Below are 25,134 nucleotides of genomic sequence, written 5' to 3' on the forward strand. Positions count from 1 at the left end.
GAATGGCGGTGCTGGCTCGAAGGGCCGAATGGCCTACTCCTGCACCTATTGTCTATTGTCTATAACTCAAAATGTCGCCTATACATGTTTCCAGAGATATTGTCTGACCCATTGAGTTACTCCAGCACATTGTGTTTTTTGCTCGATTCTAGCATTCTAGTTCCTTGTGTCTACTTAATTTACTTAATCTGACATTTTATTTAAACATTTTTCTGCACTACTTTTTTAACACTAAATTCTTGCACAATTCTGCTGTTTGGCACTTATTGTATTTATTATATTTGGGTCCCATTGGGTCCCTGTCACACGGGAGGCCTGGTCCCCCAACGCAACCCGTTCCCCAATGCAATATTCCACCACTCACCCGTTCCCCCAATGCAACCCATCCTCCCAATGTAATATTGCACCACTCACGCATAGCCCCCAACTGCGCAGGAACGGCTCATTTCGCCTCATTCCCCAGTGCTCCCTCCTCCTCCTCTTCACCCTCCCTCTTCTTTCCCTTCTCCTCCTCCCCTCCCCCAATCCCTCTGTCACCTCTCCCTTCCTCTACTTTCCCCTCCATACCCCCTCCTATCCCTCCACCTCCCACTCCTGTCCTCCACTATTCCCCCCACTATCCCTCCTGAGCTGCCCTACTGCCCTCCTCTCCCTCTATTCCCCACTACCCCCTCCCCCCCCTCCCTCTATTCCCCCTCCTCCCCCACTCTCCTCACCTCCCCCACTTTCCCCCTCTCCCTCCCTACCCCTTCCTCTCCCTCAATCCCTCCACACTCTCTCCTCACCTCCCCAGGATCTTTCCCCTCTCCTCCCCTCCCCAATCCCTCCTTCACCTCTCTCTCTCTCTCTCCTTTCCCCTACTCTCAGTCACTCCCTCCCTCCGCTCTCCCTCCCTCCCTCCCTCACCTCTCCCTTCCTCCCTCCCTCCCTCCCTCCCTCCCTCCATCCATAAAAAGCAGCATCTGCAGTTCCTTCCTCCACAGGTAATTCATTGTTAGCTGTGGTTTAGATCCCGTTGACTTGACGATTGGACCAGTTAGCATCGTGTGTGTGTGTATGAGTTAAGGGCCTGTCCCACTTGGGCGTCATTTGCGCGTAATTTACGCGTCATCATTTATGCACGACGCGCGCGTGATGCTCGCATGGTGCGTGGTGACGTAGGCAATCGTGCGCGGCGCCCCAGGATTTTGTGATGTACAAAATCTTCACGGGCCATCTGCGTGACGCGGAAATGAAGCCCAAGTGGGACAGGTCCTTTACTCAAACTCTGCGCAAACTGCTCGGCCACCCTGCAACCTGACTCTCCCTCCCTCCCTCTGCCCAGTCCGGCTCAGCCACCACTCAGCCCGTCCTGTACAACCGCACGCTGCTACCGCTCGGCCCGTCCCTGCCCTGCCCACCCGCCTACTTACCTGCCTGCTCGCTGCTGCTGGGTCGCAGGAGTGGGGAGGCATGGAGTCGGTGTTCGTCATGGTGGGCATTATGAGTTTCGATGAGCTGGTGGAGATGATCACCTCCGACAAGGCCGTGGGGGTGAATTACTGCAGCAGTGGCAGCGGAGGAGACGCACCTGGGGGGACGGGTAGATGGGACCGCCATTGCCGTAGAGGGCGGGCGGGGGAGAGGGGTGAGTGATAGAGAGACGGAACAGGGCCTCCACTAAACCCCCCCCCCCCCGTGGCCGCCGCCAGTGGTGGCGGAGACGAGAGACAAGTTACTGTGAGGAGGGAAGAGAGGAGTTTGTGAGTGAGGCAGGACAGACCGCCGCCGATGGGGCAGGAAGGGGCGTTGCCATCCCGGCCGTGGCATTGACTGACAGGAGAAGAGACTAATTTGCGTGGCGCTGACTGAAGGAATCTGCGCACGTGCGTTTTTAAAGATTTTTAAACCTCTATAACTTTTACAATATACCACAGATCGGAATGAAACATGTTGCACTCGCAGCACAGGAGAACGGCGAGTGACCTGGCGTAATATCGTAGCGCTATTGTGTACTGTTTTTGCGCAAATAGAAAAGCCCTGCAAACCGGAAGAGCACAAGATCAGAGATTTAGTTATGTAATAAAAGAAGAAGAATATGTACAGATAGAAGATAGATAGAAGGGATAGTAGGGATAGAAGGGATGGATGGATGGATGGATAGAAGGGATGAATGGATCGATCGATAGAAGGGATGGATAGATGGATGGATGGATGGATTATTACTGTATGCATACTGTTTACTCTGTGAGCTTCATGGGAACGAGGATTTCATTCCATCCGGGTGTATATAACAATAAACTAATCTAGTCTGTACCCTCCCCACCTTAATTGCAACCTTCCTCTATTGTGGCAACCAGCTCACAATACTCCAAGTCCAACGTTTTGTACAGCTGTAACATGTCTCAACTGTTGTACTCGACGCCTCAGCCGATGAAGGCAGTGTTGCATTCGCCTTCTTCACCACGTGTGTATGTGTGGACACTTCAGAGGAAAGTGCAGTGCCAGTTTACATTCTGCTTCTCCAATGAATTATACAGCCCACACAAGGAACTTAACTAATAATAAAGACAAACAATGATTGTAAAGTTTGTAGGATATTTATTAGAAACACAACAAATATCACAATAATAATATTAAATAATGCGTTAAAATGATCCATTTGAGCAGATCAGATGCAGAAATAACCTTATAGCAGCTATAAATCAAAGTGTAAATCTGCATTTAGTCTGTATGGAACTACTAAAGGTTTAGCTTAATACCAGCAAAAGCACATTGACCATGTAGTGATTGTGAGTGTGACCAGTTCCTTCAGATAGGATTCAGCTGATGATCAGCAAACAGATTGCTGTACACTTGCATTTGGTTTTGTCGATGAGCGAGGTGACACAGTGAACAGTGCATCAGATGGACAGGACTGTGGGTGCTCGAGTTCAATGTGGAAAGTGTGAAGGCATCCAGTTTGCTACTCCAGGGGCTGAACCAGCAGGGCTCTGAACAAAGAGATGGGGAGTAGGAATAATCTAACGTCCATTATTTGGTAGCATTAACTGCCGAGCAGAGTGGCCTTCAACTGGTAGGTTTCTGTGATTCTAGAAATTAAGTCAGAAAATAAGGGAGCATGAGGAAGATTCACGGGGTCAGGGATCACTAACAGGGTGGACAAAGTCATGAAAAGACCAACTGAATGTTGGAGCTTACCTCCAGAAGCCTACGAGTTATTCTACATAGAAACATAGAAAATAGGTGCAGGAATAGGCCATTTGGCCCTTTGAGCCTGCACCGCCATTCAATATGATCATGGCTGATCATCCAACTCAGTATCCTGTACCTGCCTTCTCTCCATACCCCCTGATCCCTTTAGCCACAAGGGCCACATCTAACTCCCTCTTAAATATAGCCAATTAACTGGCCTCAACTACCTTCTGTGGCAGGGAGTTCCAGAGATTCACCACTCTCTGTGTGAAAAATGTTTATGCAGCACAGTCAAACCCCTCCTGAAGTAGTAAAAGTGAAAGTGACTGTATGTGGCTGTACATATTGTTGCTGTACTTTGTTGTAACAAATGCACCTACCACTGCCCTAATGATACCCGATATCTGCTTACACTCACTCTGGTGACAGGCGCCCAGAACTAAGTCCTCACATGGAAAGCTGCAGATGAGATCAGAATTAGGGAATAGAATGTATTAATGTATCATATTAGAGCCTTTAAATAAATTTAAGATAGTTAGATTCTTGATAGCCAAGGAGGTGATTGGTTGCACCCGCTCCTTATATGTGTGTATATATATCCATGTCCATGAGCAGACGGGTCATAGATGACATACAGGTCTGTCCAATCTTGAACGCTTTTCACCCTCGAGTAATCAATGACTCTCTGTGACTGAAATAAATGATGCATCTTAGCTGTTGCTGAGAATCATTGCCTTTTAATTTTCCCCAATTGGATGCCAGTCATTTCTCAAACCGATTGCTGTTTATAAAATGCAATGTTTTAAAGAGGAACAATTGAGGTGTTTAAGAGGTCTCACACCAACAAGTTTAAGGAGGATGATACTATATTTGTTCAGTGCATCTAATGATGTATGTGAAGAGATTGCTGATTGTTCATTGTTCCAATTACTACACCGATTATTTGCTCCTCTTTGTTCCAGCTTTTCACCCTCGAGATTATCCTCAGAAACAATCATTAGAGTAAATGTGACAGTTTATTAATTGTGTCAGCATTGAACAGATCTGGACCTAAACATTGGGAATGGTGTTAAAGCCAGTGACAGCTGATAACCAGGGTCTTGAGCTCTAAACACGCACCAGCTTGAGACCAGAACCTCTAAACAAGGTGACTGACCCACCATGGCACAAATTACATTTCATGAGAATTACTTTGCATAAATAATAAATTAAACTTTGTACAGAAATTTAAACATTCTTAGGGTTGAATAAAATAACAGACAAAGATTTAATAGTAATTCCATACACATGATTACTTATCACATTCAATATCAGGTACACTGCAATGTTCTTGTGACTGGAAATGCACCTCACAGAATTCACGGATGCGGTTGCACGCTTCCAACATCAGGTCCTCAGGCACAGTTGTAACCACACGGAAGAAGTTTGGATACTCGAAGCACTACAGATGGAAGAGGAGAAGTTAAACATTGCAATTGAACACTCCTGCTACTGATGCCAGTCGCTGGAGCAAGTCTTGGGGCAAATGGAAGAGATGACCACTGTTCCAACTCTTTTCCAAGTGCATTCTGTAGATGTTGATGCAGATATCAGAGAAACTGGAGGAAAGTTGACATATTCTCCAGAAATGGTCCCGATCAGCTGCCCCTCCAGCGAGATACAACATGCAGTGCTGACAGGAGAGGGTTGGTCTATCATGAACAGCCCAAAGAGTTAAACGTCTGTCCTTTAGAGATCAGAAGACTGGGGTTGAACTTATTGAAACCCAAAATCTAAAGAACATCATAGGAGGGACATAGATGTCTCTATTCTTGGGAGAAAATCAAAAGTGTGACAAGATGAAGGGGGAAGAGGTCACTCAAAGCTGAGTGTGTGCGATTTCAGCTCACAGAGGATGTTACATTTCTGTAATCCTCTTCGAGACAGTTTTAGGAGTTGGAGCACAAGGAATGTTTAAAGGGGAGGTCAACGTTTTTTTGGAAGATTGAGGAATTAAGGCAGATGTGGAATGATTTGGAGAGGAGTTAAGGCCCGGGTTTCAGTACATGAAAATGATTTACCGTAGCAGGAAGGCAAAACACTGATTGCTCCGAAATCATGCGCTCCGTGAAGTCAATGTCGTTTTTGAATTCAGGAAAATCATCAATGTCAATCCCAACCTAGCAAACAAGAATGAGTAAAAGGGATTGGAGATTCCGAATGAAGAACGATGAAATCTCAATAGATTTGCTTGATCTGGAGCTTGCTACAACTTACCATCATGTACATGGACCCACAAGGTCTGATGGGTCTTAGGCCAGGAACCATAGAAAGTGCATTGAAACACAGGTCAGCATTGGACTGAGGAAAGCAAACAGAATTACTCCCACTTAAAGCAATGTTCAGGAATCATATTCCTTCTTTTGGAAAAAAATCATGCTTCAATTAATAATGGGCACACTCAGGAAAACTCACAGCATCATTCTGTCAGTTCTGTTCCTACTTTCACTGCAGGATCCTGCATTCAGGCTACTCACATCAGCAATATCCTGGCTCTCTTACTCAATCTGTTCCCTCTACTCCACAATGTCCCTCTATGTTCCCCCTCATTCCAAGATGTCCGATCTCCCTCACTCTGGAATGTCCCACTGTTCCCTCTCACTCTATGACCATCCAACTCTCTCCGCTCACTGTGAGTCCATAGCTTTCCTCCACTCTCGCTGGGAATGTCCCTACCTATTCCACTCTCCCTTCTGCTCTTTTCTTGGAAGAAACCTTCCACCATCCACATGGCCCCCATAATTTTGTGTAACCATCAAGTCTCCCCTTGGCCTCGTTCCAAGAAAACCAATCCAGCCAGCCCAGTTTTTCTTAACAGCTAAAGCACTCCACCCTGATTAACACCCTGGTGAATCGCCTCTGCATCTTGTGCACTTTCCTGCAACCTGGCAATGAAAACTGTACACAGCTGTGGCAGATTGAGCTTATTGCAAGCAAGTGTGAGGTGTTGCACTTTAGGAGGTCAAAGGTATACAGTTAAAGACAAGACTCACAAGAGCATTAATGTATAGAGGGATCTTGGGAGTCCAAGTCCATAGCTTGCTGAAAGTGGCAACACAAGTAGATGAAGGCATGTGGTATACTTACCTACACAGGTCAGGGCATTGAGAATAAGAGTCAGGAAGTCAGATGCAGCTTTATAAAATTGTAATTGGGTGCTGTTAGGGTGCTCCAATATAGGAAAGATCTGGAGGCTTTGGAGAGGTTTAAAGGATGCTGCCTAGATTAGAGGATATTAGCTCTCAGAAGAGGTTGAACAAACTTGGAATATTTTCGCTGGAGTGTCAGAGGCTGGGAAGTTTATAAAATTTGGGGGGCATGGATAGATTAGATAGTCTGTCTTTTCCACCATATCAGACTAGAGGGCATTGCAGGTGAGAGGGTTATATTTTAAAGGGGATGTGTGGGGCAAGTGGTGGTACAGGTTGATGCAATAGTTGGGGTTATGAGGCTTTTACATAGGCACATGGATATGCAAGGAATGGAGAGATACAGTAATGTGAAGGTAGATGGATTTATTTAATCTGAGTGTCATAGAATCATACAGTCATATGCATGGTAACTGGCCCTTTGGCCCAATTTGCCCACACACTGGCCAACATGTCCCACCTACACTAGTCCCACCTGCCTGTGTTTGGTCCATATCCCTCCAAACCTGTCCTATCCATGTACCTGTCTAACTGTATCCATGTACCTGAAGGAGTTTTCGACTGGTCAGAGCTGAGCTCAGCATTACCTTCAGGATGTTGATGGTGTCATCGTAAAAATCTTGAGTTGTTTTATTCAAAATATCTTCCAGTGCTCCTTGTACTATTGTGCATGGACCAAGAATTCTTTGACTCAAACAGACCAGGCCATTTCGGACCTGTAGGCACAGATAGTTAGATCAGTGTATCATAAGAATATTGTTCTCCAAATGAGAAATTATGAAAGGGCCACAATTAAGAAATTTGCCAGTGATACCATAAATAATAGCATGGTTGATGGTGAGAAAGGAATTTCTTGGCTACAGGAAGATTTCTGGTGGTGGACATGAACAAGGCAAATGAGGAATGAAGTAAGGGCAAAAACTAATTAACAAATGGAAGGATGCCAAGTGTGAGGAAGAGCAGGATCTGGGGAGTTTACATTCACAGATCGCTGGAGATGTTGGGACAAGTAGACAAGGTGGTTCCAGGCAGGCAACATATCAGCCTGGCTGAGGTTCGGACGTGCAAATTCATGCAGGTCACTGGAGGTTAGGGTTACATTCATGTTGCTTCTGGGAGCTAGAGTTGTGAGCATTTATTCCACAAGCTTAAACATCAGCAACTCGGCTACAGATTTGTTCATTGTGGAAGGAACCAAGGGCAGTTTGGAAACAAATAACTTCACACAACCCATCTCTGGCTAGCAGGAACATGATGGGCTGAGTGGATCTGCTGTAGTTCATACATTTCTGATTTCGTAAAACAGCGTAATGTTGCTACTGGAATTGTCATGGTTCACAAAAGCCAAAATAATGAATGACAATGTGTAGTTATAGAGTCACACAGCACGGAAGCAGGCCCTTCGGCCCAACGTACCATGTACCTATCCAAATGCCTTTTAAATGTCATTATATTACCTGCCCCAACCACCTCCTCTGGCAGTTCATTCCATATACCCAGCACCCTCTGAGGAAAAAGCTGCCCCTCAGGTTCCTATTAAAACTTTCCCCTCTCTCCTTAAATTTAATGTCCCATGGTCCTTGATTCTTCTATCTTGGATAATAATCTGTGTGCACTCACCCTATCTATTCCTCTCATGATTTTATTTTCCTTTATTAGATCACCCCCTCAGCTTACTGCATTCCAAGTAATTATGTCCTAGCTAGCCCAACCTCTCCCTATAGCTAGGCCCTTGTGTCCTGGCAACAACCTCGTAAATCGTCTCTGCACTTATTCCAGCTTAATGACATCCATCCTTCCTGTAGCAGGGTGACCAAAACTGCAAACAATGCTCCAAATGCGGCCTCACCCAACGTCTTGTACAACTGTTACATAACATCCCAAGTTCGTCACTTAATACCCTGACTGATGAATGGCAATGCGCCAAGAGCCTGCTTTACCACCCTATTTACCTGTCACCTACTTCAGGGAACCAAGTCCCTGTACTGCTAGATGTCTCTGCTCTACAACACTCCTCAGCGGTCTGCCATTCACTGTGAAGGTCCTGCCCTGATCTGTCTTCCCAACATCTGAATTAGCCATTTGCAATGATGACCATAAAATTATCACATTGCCATACAAAATCCTCTAATTAATAGAATGAAGATTCTTCATCAGAGAGATTCCGACATAGTGCTTTCAGCAGTAGTCCCATTTGACTGCATTTGACCCATATCTCTTTAAACTTTTCTTTGATGTACTTGTCCAAATGTCTTTTCAATCGTACATTGCCTCATCTATTTTCTTTGGCAGCTCGTTCCATATCTGCATCATTCTGTGTAAAAAGGTTACCCCTCCAGTTCCCTTTTAATCTTTCCCTCTCACCTTGAATTAAGGATCGGGGAGTCAAAAACTACATGGCTTAAGGTGTGAGAGGGAAGATTTAATAGGAATCTTTTAGGGGAAACCTTTTCATACAAAGGATAGTGGGTGTATGGAATGAGCTGCCAGAGGAAGTAGTTGAGCCAGGTCCTATAACAGCATTTAAAAGACATTTGGACAGATAGGAAACGTTCAGAGCGATGTGGGCCAAATTTAAACAAATGGGACAAGCTCAAAATAGTAACTTGGTCAGTATGGACGAGTTGTGATGAAGGCCTTGTTTCCGTATTGCATAACTTGCTGACTGTCGAAGCAGAAATAGCCCTTCTGCCCTTCGACCCTGTTCTGCCATTCAATGCTACATTCGCCATGTGGGTGTCCACTCTCTCATGTGTAGGAAGGAACTGCAGATGCTGGTTTAAACCGAAGATAGACACAAAAAGCTGGAGTAACTCAGCGGGACAGGCAGCATCTCTGGAGAGAAGGAGTGGGTGACGTTTCAGGTTGAGCCTTCTTCAGTCTGAAGAAGGGTCTCGACACAAAACATCACCCATTCCTTCTCTCCAGAGATGCTGCCTGGCCCACCGAGTTACTGCAGCTTTTTGTGTCCATACTCGCAACTTGTCTGCATCCCCTTGCAGGTTCTGCACACTCCCAGAACTCCGTTTCACATGAGTTTGTCGCCAAATTCACTCACTTCCATTGGGCTCGAGTCTCACCTCTCTGCTCAAGATATCATTCCGGTCATGGATGAGAATCCAACCCATTCTCCAGCCGGGTACAAGCCAACGTTTAGCCAGACCTCCACAGGACAGGATGGGGACACTTCTGCTCAGGGAGCCAAGACCAATAAATTGGCTCTCAGGGAAGACCTGTATCAGACAGATTCAACAGTCAGAAATATTTCATCAGTGGTCACTCATTATAAAATTATTCAATAGCAGTGCAGGGATAAGAGTTACATTGAACATAGAGCAGCACAGCAGAGGAACAGGCCCCTCTGTCTACAATGATTGTGATGCCTATATGCCTCCATACCTTGCATATCCATGTGTCTAGCTAAATGGCTCTGTAACACTTCTATCTCCACCACCACTCCCAGCAGCACATTCTCAGCATCCACCACTCATGCCCCTGTCTGCATCAATGGTGTTGAAGTGAGGATGTTCCAGAGCTTCAAGTTCCTGGGTGTGAATATCATCAAATAATTGTCCTTCGCCAGCCACATTGATGATCATATTGCAGCTGTGTAAAACCTTGGTCAGGAGGCTGTGTTTGGAGTATTGTGTACAGTTCTGTTTGTCACATTACAGGAAGGATGTGGCGGCTTCGAGGAGTACAGAAGAGGCTCACGATGGCACTATCTGGAGTGAAGAGTATCTACTATAGGGTGAGATTGGACAAACTTGCACTGTTTGCTCTAAAGTATCAGAGTCTGAGAGGAGATTTGATAGAAGTTAATCAAATTATGAGCTAAATAGAGTCGATAGTCATTTCCCAGGGTGTAAATGTCAAAGACTAGAGGCATGGGTTTAAGGAGAGAGTTTAAAGGAGATGTGTGAAGCATTTTAGTTTTATGCACAGGGTATGATGAGTGCCTGCATCACGCAGCCATGGGAGTTGGTGAGGCAGATATGATAGCATTATTGAAGACATTTAGACAAAACAGAAATAGGCAGGGAATGGAAAGTAAATGAGCATATGCAGGCAGATGGGATTAGTTTAGATTTGCATCATGTTTAACATAGATTTTGAGGGCCGAAGGGCCTGTTCCCGTAATGTAATGCCCTTTGTTCCATAACTAGAGATGGAGTAATTAAACAGCATGCATTGTTTATTCTGTTCAGCCATAATCTGTGTGGATTTACAAAGGGAACATCATGGGATTTTGTTTTTGAAGAGGTGAGTAAAGTGTTAAGCAAAAATCTAAGATGCTGGAGGAACTCAGTAGGTTAGGCAGCATCTGTGGAGGCAAAGAGATAGTCACATCTTGGTTCAAGGCGACACACTAGGACTGATTGTAAATGTGAGCTGGCCAGTAGAAAGAGTTGAGGTGGAGGAGTGAGACGGGAGCTGACAAGTGGCAGCCTGAAGAAGGGTCCTGACCCAAAACTTCACCCATCCTTTTTCTCCAGAGATGCTGCCTGAATTTGCTGAGATTCCAGCACTTTGTGTCTGTCACGGCCAGTGATAGGTGGTAGGAGGGATGATGAGCAGATGACGTTTGTTGGGGAGATAGTGACAGAGGTTGGGAGGTGATTAGTGCAGACAACTAAAGACTGCAGATATGTAGTATGGTGAAGTAGTAGACTGGGAATGGATGTGGGCACTGGTTATATATATACTTCCTGAAAGCTTCCAAAAATTGTGCCTTCTGAAACAATTAGCTCCAATTGAAACAGATAAAAGTGGAGTCAAATTACTGATCTGGTTAGAAAACAGGCTGAGCCAAAAAATCAAGGGTTTAAATGAGCAGGATTATTGGGATGCTGAAGAGATCTGTCTTGTTCCTTAACTGCTGACCACAGTGTATAAAACTGAGACGATGGCATCAGACGGCACATGCCGAAAGTTGCTGATGACACTAACGTGGGTTGGGTGGATTTTAATACAGAGGAAATATTAAGGGACAGAAGTTTAGGGGTAACATGAGGGGGAACTTCTTTACTCAGAGAGTGGTAGCGGTGTGGAATGAGCTTCCAGTGGAAGTGGTGGAGGCAGGTTCGTTGGTATCATTTAAAAATAAATTGGATAGGCATATGGATGAGAAGGGAATGGAGGGTTATGGTATGAGTGCAGGCAGGTGGGACTAAGGGAAAAAAGTTGTTCGGCGCGGACTTGTAGGGCCGAGATGGCCTGTTTCCGTGCTGTAATTGTTATATGGTTATATGGTTAAATATGAGGTTATTTACTTTGTACTTATACAGGATAAAGAACTCTCTAAATGGGAAAAGGTTGGAAGTAGTAAGGACCACGAAACTCGGTTGGCAAGGATGACTGTGGAAAATAAAATGTTTTGCTTGCTTTTTATATAAACAATTGGAGTACAAAGGGAATAAATAATAATTCAGCTAAACAAGGTGTGGACCAATGTGGGCAATTCTTGACAAAACACTGGGGCGAGGAAATGCTGGTCCTGGTTTCCAAAGTTTATTTAGAAGTAGAATTTCGATCACACCAGTTTTTCTCACCATATCTCCGTAGATTTCATCCACTATGATTGGTAGGTAATTTCTTGTAGCAACTAAAAGAGAAACAAACAAGAATCATACGCTGCAAACAGAGGAAATATGCTGGAGAGATTAACGGACATCTTTCCTGTGAGTTAAGTAGGCAATAGTTGCGTTAGAAAAAGCCACTGGTTCACAATCATGACTCTCCCTTCCTGTGCACATGTTGTTTCTCAAACCCCAAGCTCCCCAACTCCTTGCCCTACCCCACCAGAACTCCATCCTCCAGCCTCCCAAACACCAATGCCCAACCTCCATGCTCTAGTCCCCAACATCAGGCCCAGGCCCATCCATTGTCTTCAACTCTTCTTCCAAATACAGGGATCCTCGGGTCCAAGTCTATAACTCCCTTCATGTGGTGTCACAAGTCGACAGTGTGGTATGAAGGCATGTGATATGGTCATCTTCACCGGTCAGGGCATTGAGTATAAGAGTCAGGAAGTCATGCAGCAGCTTTATTGGCTTTGTTTGGGCTGTATTTAGAGTATTGCGTGTAATTCTGATCACCCCAATACAGGTAAGATCCATAGAAACATAGAAAATAGGTGCAGGAGGAGGCCATTCGGCCCTTAAAGCCAGCACCGCCATTCATTGTGATCATGGCAGAGGTTTTGATAAAGGGTGCAGAGGTTTACCAGAAGGATTCAGGAAGGAACTGCAGATGCTGGAGTTACTCAGCCGGTCAGACAGCACCTCAAGAAGGATCAGGTCTAAAGAAGGGCCTTGACCCAAAACATCACCCATTCCTTTTCTCCAGAGATGCTGCCTGACCTGCTGAGTTTCTCCAGCTTTTTGTGTTTACGAGAATGATGCCTGGTTTAGAGTGTATTAGTTAAAAGGAGAGGTTGGGCAGACTTGGATTGTTTTCTCTGTAATGCTGGAGGTTAAGGGGAGAGCTGATAGACGTATATAAAATGATGAGAGACATAGATAGAGTCAGAACCTTTTTTCCCGGGTTTAAAGTGAGAGGCAAAGTTTAAAGGAGATGTGCGGGGCAAGGTTTTTTATACAAAGGGCAGTGAGTGCCTAGAACATGCTGATGGAGGTGTAGTTGAGGCAGATACGATAGTGGCATATGTGGCTTTTGGAAAAGCACATGGTTATGCAGGGAATGGAGGGATATGGGTTATGTGCAGGCAAATGAGAATTGGGCTTGACATCATGTTTGACATACATTGTGGGCTGAAGGTGTAGAAAGGAACTGCAGGTGCTGGTTTACACCAAAGATGGACACAAAATGCTGGAGTAACTCAGCGGGACAGGCAGCATCTCTGAAAAGAAGAAATAGGTGACGTTTCAGGTCAAGAACCTTCTTCAGACTGAGAGTCAGGGGAGAGGGAGACAGAGATAAGAAAGGGTAAGGTGTGAAAACGAGGCATCAAAGAGGATGACGTTCATGGAAAATGTAGAATAGATGATTGTTAGCTGGGCAAAGCTGACAACGAAGCATGCAGAGAGAAAATTTAATCGGGAGGAAAGTCAGACTGGTCGGAGAACTAGGATGGGGGAAGGGATGGAGAGAGAGGGAAAGCAATGGTTACTTGAAGTTCTCTAACTAGAAGAGTCTCCACCCAAAACGTTGTCCATTCCTTCTCTCCAGAGATGCTGCCAGACCCATTGAGTTACTCCAGCATTTTGTGTCTATCTTTTGTGCGCTGAAGGGTCTGGTCCTGACCTGTACTGTTGTTTTATGTTCTATGATCATTTCTCTGACAAATAGCCTTCAATTGCGTAACACTGCAGCATAGGGGACCTTGTTTATCCAGCAATATCTGTTCAATACTTTACATCACATTTCACAATGAAAACAGACTTTGTACTTGAGGAATTTGGAGGGTTGCCAGAGGAAGTAATCAAGGCAGGTACAATAACATCATTTATAAGACAGAATGTAGAAGCAAGGGACAGCAAAAAAAAAAGACAAAGTGCTGGAGTAACGCAGCAGGTCAGGCAGCATATCTGGAGAAATGGATAGGTGATGTTTCGGGTCAGGACCCTTCTTCAGTAAAATTTAATCAGGGGGACAATCAGACTAGCGGAAGAACTAGGATGGGGGAAGGATGGAGAGAGAGGGAAAGCAAGGGTTACTTCAAATTACAGAAGTCAATATTCAAGCTGCCCAAGCGAAATATGAAGTGCTGTTCCTCCAATTTGTGCTGGGCCTCACTCTGACAGTGGAGGAGGCCCAGGACAGAAAGGTCAGCGTGGGAATGGGATGGGGAGTTAAAGTGTTTAGCAACCGGGAGATCACGTATGTTTAGATGGACTGAGCGGAGAGTTGCTAATTGTTATGCTTGGGACAAGTTGTGAATTGTGCATGCATTGTGGGGGGTGGGGAGGATTCCGATGCAAGTTAAGCCAGGATTAAAGGAGGGAGAGGGAGGATTCATGGGCCTGTTTCCATGCTGGAAGACTCTACGACTCAGCAAAGGGGAAGGCAAAAGCCTAAAGCAGGTATCCATAAAGCAAGTGCATTAGTGGGCTTAAAGGTGATACAGACCCGGGTCAGATGAGATGATGCCAAATGGCTGCAGGGGAGCAAGGGAAGAGATTGTTGGGGCTACGGCTGAGATTTAAAAGACAGTTAGACAGGTACATGGATCGGACAGGTTTGGAGGGATATGGACCAAGCACAGGCAAGTGGGACTAGTGTAGCCTGGACATGTTGGCTGGTGTGGGCAGGTTGGGCCGAAGGGTCTGTTTCCACACTGTATCACTCTATGACTCTATGACTCTAAAACCTTAGCCAAGCTAGCTCATGTCATCTACACCAATGACTGCATTGGGGCTGCCTCCTGCACCCATACACTACTCACTGATTTCATTAACTTCACCACTAACTTCCAATTTGCCCACAAACTCACCTGGACCATCTCCAACACCTTTCTCCCCATTCTTGATCTCTCGTCTCCATCCCAGGAACAGACTATCGACTGATATATGATATGTACAAGGCATTGATGAGACCAATTCTGGAGTATGGTGTACAATTTTGGTCGCCCAGTTATAAGAAGGATGTCAACAAAATAGAGAGAGTACAGAGGAGATTTACTAGAATGTTGCCTGGGTTTCAGCAACTAAGTTACAGAGAAAGGTTGCATAAGTTAGGTCTTTATTCTCTGGAGCGCAGAAGGTTAAGGGGGGACTTGATAGAGGTCTTTAAAATGATGAGAGGGATAGACAGAGTTGACGTGGACAAGCTTTTCCCATTGAGAGTAGAGAAGATTCAAACAAGAGGACATGACTTCAGAATGAAGGGACAGATGTTTTGGGGTAACATGAGGGGGAACTTATTTACTCAGAGAGTGGTAGCTGTGTGGAATGAGCTTCCAGTGGAAGTGGTGGAGGCAGGTTCGATTTTATCATTTAAAAATAAATTGGATACGTATATGGATGAGAAAGGAATGGAGGGTTATGGTCTGAGTGCAGGCAGATGGGACTAGGGAAAATAATTGTTCGGCACAGACTTGTAGGGCCGAGATGGCCTGTTTCCGTGCTGTAATTGTTATATGGTTTTATGGTTATACTACAAACCTACTGTCTACCACAGTTATCCAGACTACCTCCTACCCTGCCTCTTGCAACAATGGTATCCCCTGCTCTCAATCCCTCTGTCTTTGCTGCATCTGCTCCTGAGATGAAGCTTTCCATTCTGAGACATCCAAGATCTTCTCTGACATGGTTTCCCCTCTACTGCCATAGATGGATTCCTTACCAGCATCTCCTCTGTTCCCCCTAGTTCTGCTCTTGCTCCTCTCCCCAAACAGAACACGGATAGAGTTTCCCTGACCCTCAAATTTCACCCCACTACCTCCGCATCCAACATATCATCCTCTGACATTCCCATCACATCCATCGTGACCCCACCATAGAGTCATAGAGTGATACAGTGTGGATACAGGCCCTTCGGCCCAACTTGCCCACACCGGCCAACAATGTCCCAGCTACCCTAGTCCCACTTGCCTATGCTTGGTTCATAACCCTCCAAACCTGTCCTATCCATGTACCTGTCCAACTGTTTCTTAAACGTTGCGATAGTTCCAGCCTCAACTACCTCCTCTGGCAGCTTGTTCCATACACATACCAGTTGCCCCTCGTATTCCTATTAAATTGATTCCCCTACTCTGGGTAAAAGGCTCTGTGCATCTACCCGATCTATTCCTCTCATGATTTTGTACACCTCTATAAAATCTCCCCTCATCCTCCTGCACTCCATGGAATAGAGACCCAGCCTACTCAACCTCTCCCTATAGCTCACACCCTCAAGTCCTGGCAGCTTCCTCGTAAATCTTTTCTGAATCCTTTCAAGCTTGACGTTATCTTTCCTATTACATGGTGCCCAGAACTGAACACAATATTCTAAATGCAGTCTCACCAATGTCTTATACAAGTCACCACGAGTCACATTTTCCCGTCCCCACACCTTTCTGCGTTCCACAGAGACTGCTCCTTCCACAACTCCTTGGTTCAATCATCCCTTCCCACAAACCCCCTCCCCCCCCAGGTACTTTCTCCTGCAACCACAGGAGACGTAACACCTGTCCTTATACCTCCTCCCTCACATCCATCCAGGAACCCCAACAGTCCTTCCAGGTGAGACAGAGGTTCACATGCACCTCCTCGAATCTCATCAACTTAGTATCCGCGATGTGGTTTCCTGTACATCAGTGAGAGCAAGTGTAGACTCACCAACAGCCTCACTGAGTACTTGTGCTTGTTCTGCCAAGGCCTAATGAATCTTCCAGTTGCCAACCATTTTAACTCTCCATTTCTACACTGACCTTTCTGTCCTGAGCCTCTCTGTTGCCAGAGTGAGGCCACACACAGACTGGAGGAATAGCACCTCATATTCCAATTGGGTAGCTTACAACCCACTGGTATGGATATTAAATTCTCCAAGTTTAGATAGACACATTAGATTTTTACAATTTTTACCATTTCTCTTACTCGTACTTAAGTGAGATCGACCGATTGACCAAATGGTGCCAGCACAATAACCTGGCTCTCAACACCAGCAAAACCAAGGAACTGATTGTGTACATTGGAAGAGGTAAGATAGGGACCCACAATCCCGTTTGTATCAATTGTGGAAAGGGTCAAAAACTTCAAATTCCTCGGCGTGCATAATTCCGAAGATCTTTCCTGGTCCCAGTACACTGATGTAATTATAAAGAAGGCACATCAGTGCCTCTACTTCCTGAGAAGATTACGGAGAGTCGGTATGTCAAGGAGGACTCTCTAGAACTTCTACAGATGCACAGTAGAGAGCATGCTGACCGGTTGCATCGTGGCCTGGTACGGCAACTTGAACGTCCAGGAGTGGAAAAGACTGCAGAAAGTTGTGACCACTGCCCAGTCCATCATCGGCTCTGACTTCCCCACCATCGAAGGGATCTATCGCAGTCGCTGCCTCAAAAAGGCTGCCAACATCATCAAAGACCCACACCATACTGGCCACACACTCATCTCTACGTTGCCATCAGGAAGAAGGTATAGGAGCCTGAAATCTGGAATCCAGGTTCAGGAACAGTCCCTTCCCCACAGCCATCAGGCTATTAAACACAACATCAAACAAGCTCTGAACAATAAGTCTATTATTACTATTGCACTTTATCTGGTTATTTATTGTGTATATATATGGTCTATGGTATATAGACACACTGAACGTTTATCTCCTGTTCTGTATTATGTTTGCATATTCTGTTGTGCTGCAGCAAGCAAGAATTTCATTGTCCTATCTGGGACACATGACAATAAAACTCTCTTGACTCTTGACTCTTGCCTCAGGGATGATCCATGTCAGCTCAATTCACTTTCTCCAGGAGATGCTTCATGAGAGTCTGCTCCTGCCCCCCCCCCCACCTCCCCCTCCCCCTCCCCCTCCACCGTGAACAAAGCAATGAAGTGGACTCTATTGCAACATCTGCTTCTCAGTAAAACAAACTCTCATTGCTGACATCAGCCCCTCAACCACCAGTCCCACCGGCAATGCTGGAGTAACTCAGCGGGACCAGTCCCACCGGCAATGCTGGAGTAACTCAGTGGGACAGGCAGAATGTCTGGAGAAAAGGAAAGGGTGACGTTTCGGGATGAGACCCTTCAGCATTTAAAGATGGTTGTCTTGAAACCTCCAGGAATGATAAATCCAGTGCACTTAGTAACTTAGATTTAGTTATTTGGACTTAAACCAATATCTAATTTGCAAAATACCCAGACCTGTGTACTAACCAGTCAGAATATTTTGGAGATGCGATTTATTGAACACGGAGCCGCAAGGATTTGAAGGATTGTTCACAATGATGCAGGCAGTTTTATCATCAATCAAAGCTTCCAAATGCTGAAGATCAATTTCCCATGATCGTTCTGGCTAGAATCAAATCCATCAAGAATACTGTCATTTTCTTAGCAAACACCAAACAAAGTCCCATTCAAGAAATACTAACAGTTAATGCTTATAAACAACAGCACAGCAAATACACGACTAAAACGTTAAATTGCTAGTGTGGACCACAGAATAAGTGGCCTATTGTTGGTGGTAGAAGCTTTCTTCAAGAATCATTGATGTCTGTGCAGATACATCTTACATGCAGATGTAAGCTAAATGCAAGAGCATGGAGGTTATATGCCACAGAATAGCAACATAAGTGGAAAGGGTGTAAAGAAGGCACACAGCATGCCTGTCTTCACCAGCCAGAGCACTGAGTAAGTTAACAATTAGTGTAGCATGGTGAGAGAGTCAGAGTCAGACAGCATAGAAACAGGCCCTCTGGCCTAACTCGTCCATGCCGACCAAGATGCACAAGGTACTCCCATTTACCCCCTAACCCGCTAAACCTTTCCTGCACATGTACTTGTCCAACTGTCTGTTAAATGTTGTTACTGTGCCTGCTTCAATTATTTCAAGTGGCAGCTTGTTCATTATTCTCACCCATCAGGTCACTTTTAAATCTTCCCCCCTCACCTTGAACATATGCTCGCCAGTTTTTAATTCCCATTCCCAATAAAAAATACCATATGTGTTCATTATATTCGATACCCCTCTTCCCAGTGTTACTTACCAGTAAATTGTAGAATTTAACTTCAATACCCAGAGACACAGCCAATGTTTTATAGAGAGAGAATCCAGGCCTGGGGATGAGAATGTTCTGTCCTGGGTTGGCCAGTACGTTGATGGCTAGTTCAATGGCTTGACTGCAGCCACTGGTCAAAATCACATCCTGAAGAATAAAAGATGATGTCAGTCAGCTCAATTACTGCATGATAATTCCTAATGAGTAAAAAGTCAGACAACTCACTGTTCATGCCTCCCATGTGTACATCGTTACAAACAGCAACGGCCCCAGCACTGATTCCAGTGAATACCACTGACCATCAGTATCCAATCACAAAAACAACTCTCTACACACCCACTATCCTCCATTGGAATAAGCTGCCAGAGGAAGCTGTTGAGGCAGGTGCAATAACAACATAAAAAAAGACATGTAAAATCGGTAGGAACGAACTGCAGATGCCAGTTTTCACTGAAGATAGACACAAAATGTTGGAGTAACTCAGAGGGACAGGCAGCATCTCTGGAGAGAAGGAATGGGTGATGTTTCAGGTCAAGACCCTTATTCAGATGGTACACGGTAAAATCAATTCATGGATAGGACGGGTTTAGAGGGATATGGGCCAAACTTGTGCAAATTGGACTCAAGGATTGTTAGGGCTGAAGGGCATGGCTATGTATTCTATTACACTATTTGCCAATTCAAACTTGGATCCAATTTACCAACATGTTCTGGATCACATAGGCTCTAACCTTTTGTAATAGTCTCTCATGTAGGAGTGTGCAAAGACCTTACTAAAGTCCATGTAAACAACACCTACTCCACTGTCATCATCAATACACTTTATTATCTCTAGTCAGATTGGTCAGACAATATCTGCCTTTGACAATGTAATGTTGGCTCAGGACAGGCCCTGCCTTTCCTAGTGATCATTAATCCTGTCCTTCAGTATTGTTTCCAGTAATGTCCTTACGACTGATAGAACACCACCCATCTAGAACATAAAAGATTTAAAAGAGTCCTGAGAATCAATCAGTTTTATTCGTCACTTGCACATAAAGTGCAAGTGAAATGAATTTGCCAGCAACGGTACAATGAAAAAGAACACATAAAAACACACTAAAAATGTAACACAAACATCCACCACAGCATTCATCACTGTGGTGGAAGGCACAAAATTTGGCCAGTCCCCCTCCATTTTCCCCCGTGGTCGGGATCTCAACCCTCCGTAGCCGCCGCTGCGAGCGTCCAGATGAGTGAAAGTCCAGGTAAGTCCTGAATCGGTGCCTCCCCACCGGAGACCGCGGCTTCAGGTTGGTGTAGGCCGCAGGCCGGCGGTTGGAGATTTAAAGTTCCCACGCGCCGCAGCCAGAGCACCGCAGACCGCAGGGCTGGCGGTCGAAGCTCCCCTCCAGGGATCCCTGGCGAGGGACCCCGCTCCTGATGGTAAGTCCACACTGCGCCCGCGGTAGAAGTTGGCCCCGGGCCGGCAGTCGGAGTCGGAGCTTCTTCTCCCGGGTCCCCAGCGAGGTATCCCAGGCTGCGAACGCCGCGCCAGCTGGAGCTTCAGGCTGCCGCGGGCCAGCAAAACGAAGCACTCCCCTCCGGCGAGCCCCGGCGAGGGCTTGCCCGCTCCGTGACGAAAGTCCGCGCTGAAGCCCCGGGCACATCTCCGGGAAAGGCCGCACCGATCCTCGATGTTAGGCCACGGGGGAGGCAACATGGAAAGTCGCCTCTCCGTGGAGGAGGCGACCGAAGCAGTTTCCCCCTTACCCCCCCCCACACCACCCCCCACACAAGACACACAGAGGAACATTAAAAACATACATTTAAACACACTAAAAAAATAAAAGAAGTTGAAAAAAACTAACACGCTGCTGTCAGGGCTGCCGCTTGCAGCGCCCCCACCGATCCATGTGATATGGAACTGATGCCTCTGGAGTGTTGCTGCACATTTCTGGTTGGTGCTCTATAACTCAATTGTGGACGCAGTCCAGACCATCACACAAACCAACCTCCCTTCCATTGACTCCATTTATACCTCACGCTGCCTCGGCGATGCCAGCAGCATAATCAAGGATGAGTCCGGTTGCCCTAACTCCAATCCCAATGAAGTGCTTCGAAAGGCTGGCCCTCTCCCACATCAAATCCAGCATCCCTGCCTCACTGGACTCTCATCAATTTGCATACAGGGTAAATAGATCAATAGAGGATGCCATCTCTCTGGCTCTTCACACATTCTCTGACTCACCTGGATAGACAGGGCACGTACGTGAGGATGCTCTTCATAGACTAGCTCTGCATTCAATACAGTCATCCCCACCAAGCTCACCACCAAACTCCACCAGCTAGGCCTCAGTTCGCCTATATGCGATTGGATCCTGAATTTTCTGACGGAGCGACTGCAGGCAGTGAGACTGGGCCCGCACCACTATCACCCTGAGCACTGGCACACCACAGGGCTGTGTACTGAGCCCCATGATCTACTCCCTCTTCACTCACGACTGTGTTCCTGCATTCAACGCCAACACCATCGTGAAGTTTGCAGACGACACAACAGTGATTGGGCTGATCACCAACGGTGATGAAACAAAATACAGGGCGGAGGTGCAGAATCTGGCGGACTGGTGCGCACGTAACAACTTGTCACTAAACACCTCCAAGACCAAGGAGCTGATTATTGACTTCAGGAGGTCACATAAGGGAGAATACGCCCCAATCTCCATCTATGGGGACAGTGTGGAGAGTGTCCAGCTTTAAGTTTCTGGGCACTCACATTTCAGAGGACCTCACATGGTCCACAAACATCGCTGCGCTGGTCAAGAAGGCACAGCAACGACTGTTCTTCCTGAGGACATTAAAAAAGACTGGTCTGCCCCAACAGCTGCTGACAACGTTCTACCGCTGCACCACAGAGAGAATATTAACGTATGGCATCTCTGTGTGGTATCTCGGCTGCACCGAGGCGGAGAGGAGAGCTCTTCAGCGCGTCGTCCACAGAGCGCAGAGGATCATTGGGACAGAGCTACCAGCCTTGGAGGGCATCTACCACACACGGTGCCTCAGGAAGGCCGTCAGCATCCATAAAGACTCCTCACACCCTTGTAACGGACTGTTCGAACTACTTCCCTCCGGCAGACGTTACAAGCCTTCTACGCCCGCACCTCCAGACTCAGGAACAGTTTCATTCCCAGAGCTATAGCGGCTCTGAACCGGCCCTGCTGAGTGCCCCCCACCCCCCCCTGGACTGTCTCCCTCGGATGGTCACGTCGCACAGACACATCTGCACTTTAGTCTGTTTGAACTGTTTTGACTATTTTACTGTTCTTTTACAATCCATGTTCTCGGGGTATCTAAATCTAAATTTTATTAGTTATTTATGTTATGACATCGGATGGAAGCTGCACACCAAATCTCGTTGCGCTTATGTGCAATGACAATAAAATATATTATTATTATTATTATTATAGTCGCACCCTCTTCTCCTCTCTCCCATCCGGCAGAAGGTATAGAAGTGTGAAAACGCACACCTCCAGATTCAGGGACAGGTTCTTCCCAGCTGTTATCAGGCATCTGGACCATCCTACAGCAACCAGAGCGCGGTGCTTTATTCCCTTATCATGTATCTGTACATTGTAAATGGATCGATTGTAATCATGTGTTGTTTTTCTGCTGGCTGGTTAGCACACAACAAACGCTTTTCATTGCACCTCGATACACGTGACAATAAATAAAGTAAACTAAACTATTAACCACTGCACTGCCATAGTTAGCCATTCCATTCCATACTCCCTTTTCAGACAGCATCGCTCTAGTTGTAGCCTTCTACCCCCTACGCCATGTCTGTGGCCAAGGGAACACTTACTCTCCCCTCTTTCCCTTTCCCACTCCTCCCTATACCGCTCCCTCTCCACCTGGACGCCTCACTGTGTCCTTCAATCACTCCCATTCCCAGCTCCCTTCCCCACAATTCCCTAACAACGATGCCTCCCCACCAAACACCATAACCTCCTGAACTGAACTCCTGTCTGAAGAAGGGTCTCGAACTGAAACGTCACCCATTCCTTCTCTCCAGAGATGCTGCCTGTCCTGGTGAGTTACTTCAGCATTTTGTGTCTATCTTCGGTTTAAACCAGCATCTGCAGTTCCTACACCATAACCTCCTTGTCTGACGCGGCCCTTCTCTATCCACGAGATGAATGTTGCTGGATCATTACCTTTGCCTTCAAAGGTGATTCTGGACAGCTGTAGAAATTAGCCACTGCATCTCTGCTAGTATGATAACCTACAAAGAAAGCAGAAGAAATAAGCCTGCATGCAGTTCAAATGACCGCATTCATTCAGCACCTGAACACACACACCCGATGACTGGAGAACAGGTATAAAATAATAAAATAGTGTGGCGGCTCCCAAGGGTCGTGCCATCATAGTGTCGAACCCCTCGGCACAGGAGTGGTTCAGTCCGGAGGCAGCCCTTAGCCAGAGGGTTTAAAGTAGCAATGTTACAAAATTTTGAGATTTAAAAAATCAAGTCTGTAATTTATCCCATCAGATAAAGCATAAAAATAAGTTTAATTTGACACCTAATTCACTTTCATATCTCAAGTATTTAAAAAGTTATGGCCATTTTCATACTCGGAAATGAGCATCTTGTTCCCTATTGATTTTCTATGGACATAACAAAAAAGCTGTGATCGTGAACAGTCAAAAGCCCATAACTTTCTTAAAAATTAAGAGAACTGAATGAAATTTTCAGTTATCATAGATTGAAGCATTCTGAAACAAATATAAAATAATCTTACTTGGATGACCTGAAATTAAAGCATATAATTAGTTAGTTACCTAATTGTAGCTAATTTCAGACTTCAATTACTAGATCTAAACATCTATCCATTTCTTAATAAATGATTAACATTTTTAAATAGCCTAAATGTCCAAATAATATTCACAAATAATTCACAATAAAACATGATTTTTAAATCTCATTTACATTAATTTATAGACCAAATGGAAGGAATTTAGTGTTCAATTGCTGTAAATAAATGCCCATTTAAATCAGCTTTCCAGTGGGTTCCTGTGGAACGCGCTGGTTTAGAACGTTCACATTGCGGTAGATTTGTGCCCCCAAATGCCGAGAAAAATACTGCGGGATACAATGGGCCCAAAATGAGCTACTCGCAATATTAAACTTTGTATAAAGGGATCTTTAGAAGCCCTTTTTAATGTAAAAATATACAGCCTAACTTCAGTTATTTGCTTTATGAGACCCTGCGGTTGCTGGCGGTCGCGGGTTTAGAGATTGATTTTTAAACTACTATAACTATTATACGAGGCCTTTAAAACTAATAATAGCTTTTGCGACGGGGTCTTCCAGCGATTTTTCGTTAATAATTAACTAGGCTGAACATCTTCGATTGGAACAGCTTAGAGAAAATCGCGTTTTAAACCCGCCCCCTCTAAACGGCGCCAAAATCGCGCACACCCGCAACGGCAGATTTTCAACGACGCTTCAGGTAGGCTTTGCAACATACCTATTTAAAGGCAAGGGTTTGGATGCCATCTTCCTCTCGTTTGGACTTCCCTACAACCGGAGGAACATAATAAAAGGTGCCTCTCAAAGCACTGTACTTCGTGCCTCCTTTTGAGACCCACGCACTACAATAGGATCATGAGCAGGCGCCTGCTCAAAATAGACCCCTGAAGCCTGCCCTGCCCTCCATTTGACCCAGGCCTCAGCTCAGCATCACGGCCTGGTTCAGCAACTTGAATGCCCAGGAGTGAAGAAGACTGCAAAAAGTTGTGAACGCTGCCCAGTCCATCACGGGTTCAGACCTCCCCACCACCGAAGGGATTTACTGGAGTTGCTGCTTCAATAAGGCAGCCAGCATCATCAGAGACCCACACCACCATGGCCGCACACTCATTTCACCCCTGCTATCAGGAAGAAGGTACAGGAGCCTGAAAACTGTAACGTCCAGGTAACAACTGTAACAGCTTCTTCCCTCGGCCATCAGGCTATTAAATACGACAACCTCCAAATATGCTCTGAACTACATAGTCTTGGGGGCATTAGTTTTGTCTTTTTATACTAATATTGTCTGATTATGGATCATCAGCCATTATCATATTGAA

General features: G+C 45.6%; 1 protein-coding gene across 1 annotated transcript in view; it reads right to left on the reverse strand.

The window, feature by feature from the left end:
* Positions 1 to 3,862: 3,862 nt before the first annotated feature.
* tat (tyrosine aminotransferase) overlaps positions 3,863 to 25,134 on the reverse strand; it is a 30,466-nt gene continuing 9,194 nt past the window's right edge. The window contains exons 4-12 of the mRNA XM_033035621.1: positions 23,220 to 23,287; positions 19,012 to 19,170; positions 18,182 to 18,320; positions 11,915 to 11,967; positions 9,443 to 9,595; positions 6,950 to 7,078; positions 5,431 to 5,514; positions 5,235 to 5,333; positions 3,863 to 4,615 (exon numbers count right to left, since the gene is read on the reverse strand). Coding sequence (XP_032891512.1) covers positions 4,466 to 4,615; positions 5,235 to 5,333; positions 5,431 to 5,514; positions 6,950 to 7,078; positions 9,443 to 9,595; positions 11,915 to 11,967; positions 18,182 to 18,320; positions 19,012 to 19,170; positions 23,220 to 23,287 — 1,034 coding nt within the window. The 3' untranslated portion in view covers positions 3,863 to 4,465. The remainder of the gene's footprint in view (positions 4,616 to 5,234; positions 5,334 to 5,430; positions 5,515 to 6,949; positions 7,079 to 9,442; positions 9,596 to 11,914; positions 11,968 to 18,181; positions 18,321 to 19,011; positions 19,171 to 23,219; positions 23,288 to 25,134) is intronic.

This window comes from Amblyraja radiata, chromosome 17 (genome assembly GCF_010909765.2).
Source record: "Amblyraja radiata isolate CabotCenter1 chromosome 17, sAmbRad1.1.pri, whole genome shotgun sequence".
Classification (NCBI taxonomy): domain Eukaryota; kingdom Metazoa; phylum Chordata; class Chondrichthyes; order Rajiformes; family Rajidae; genus Amblyraja; species Amblyraja radiata.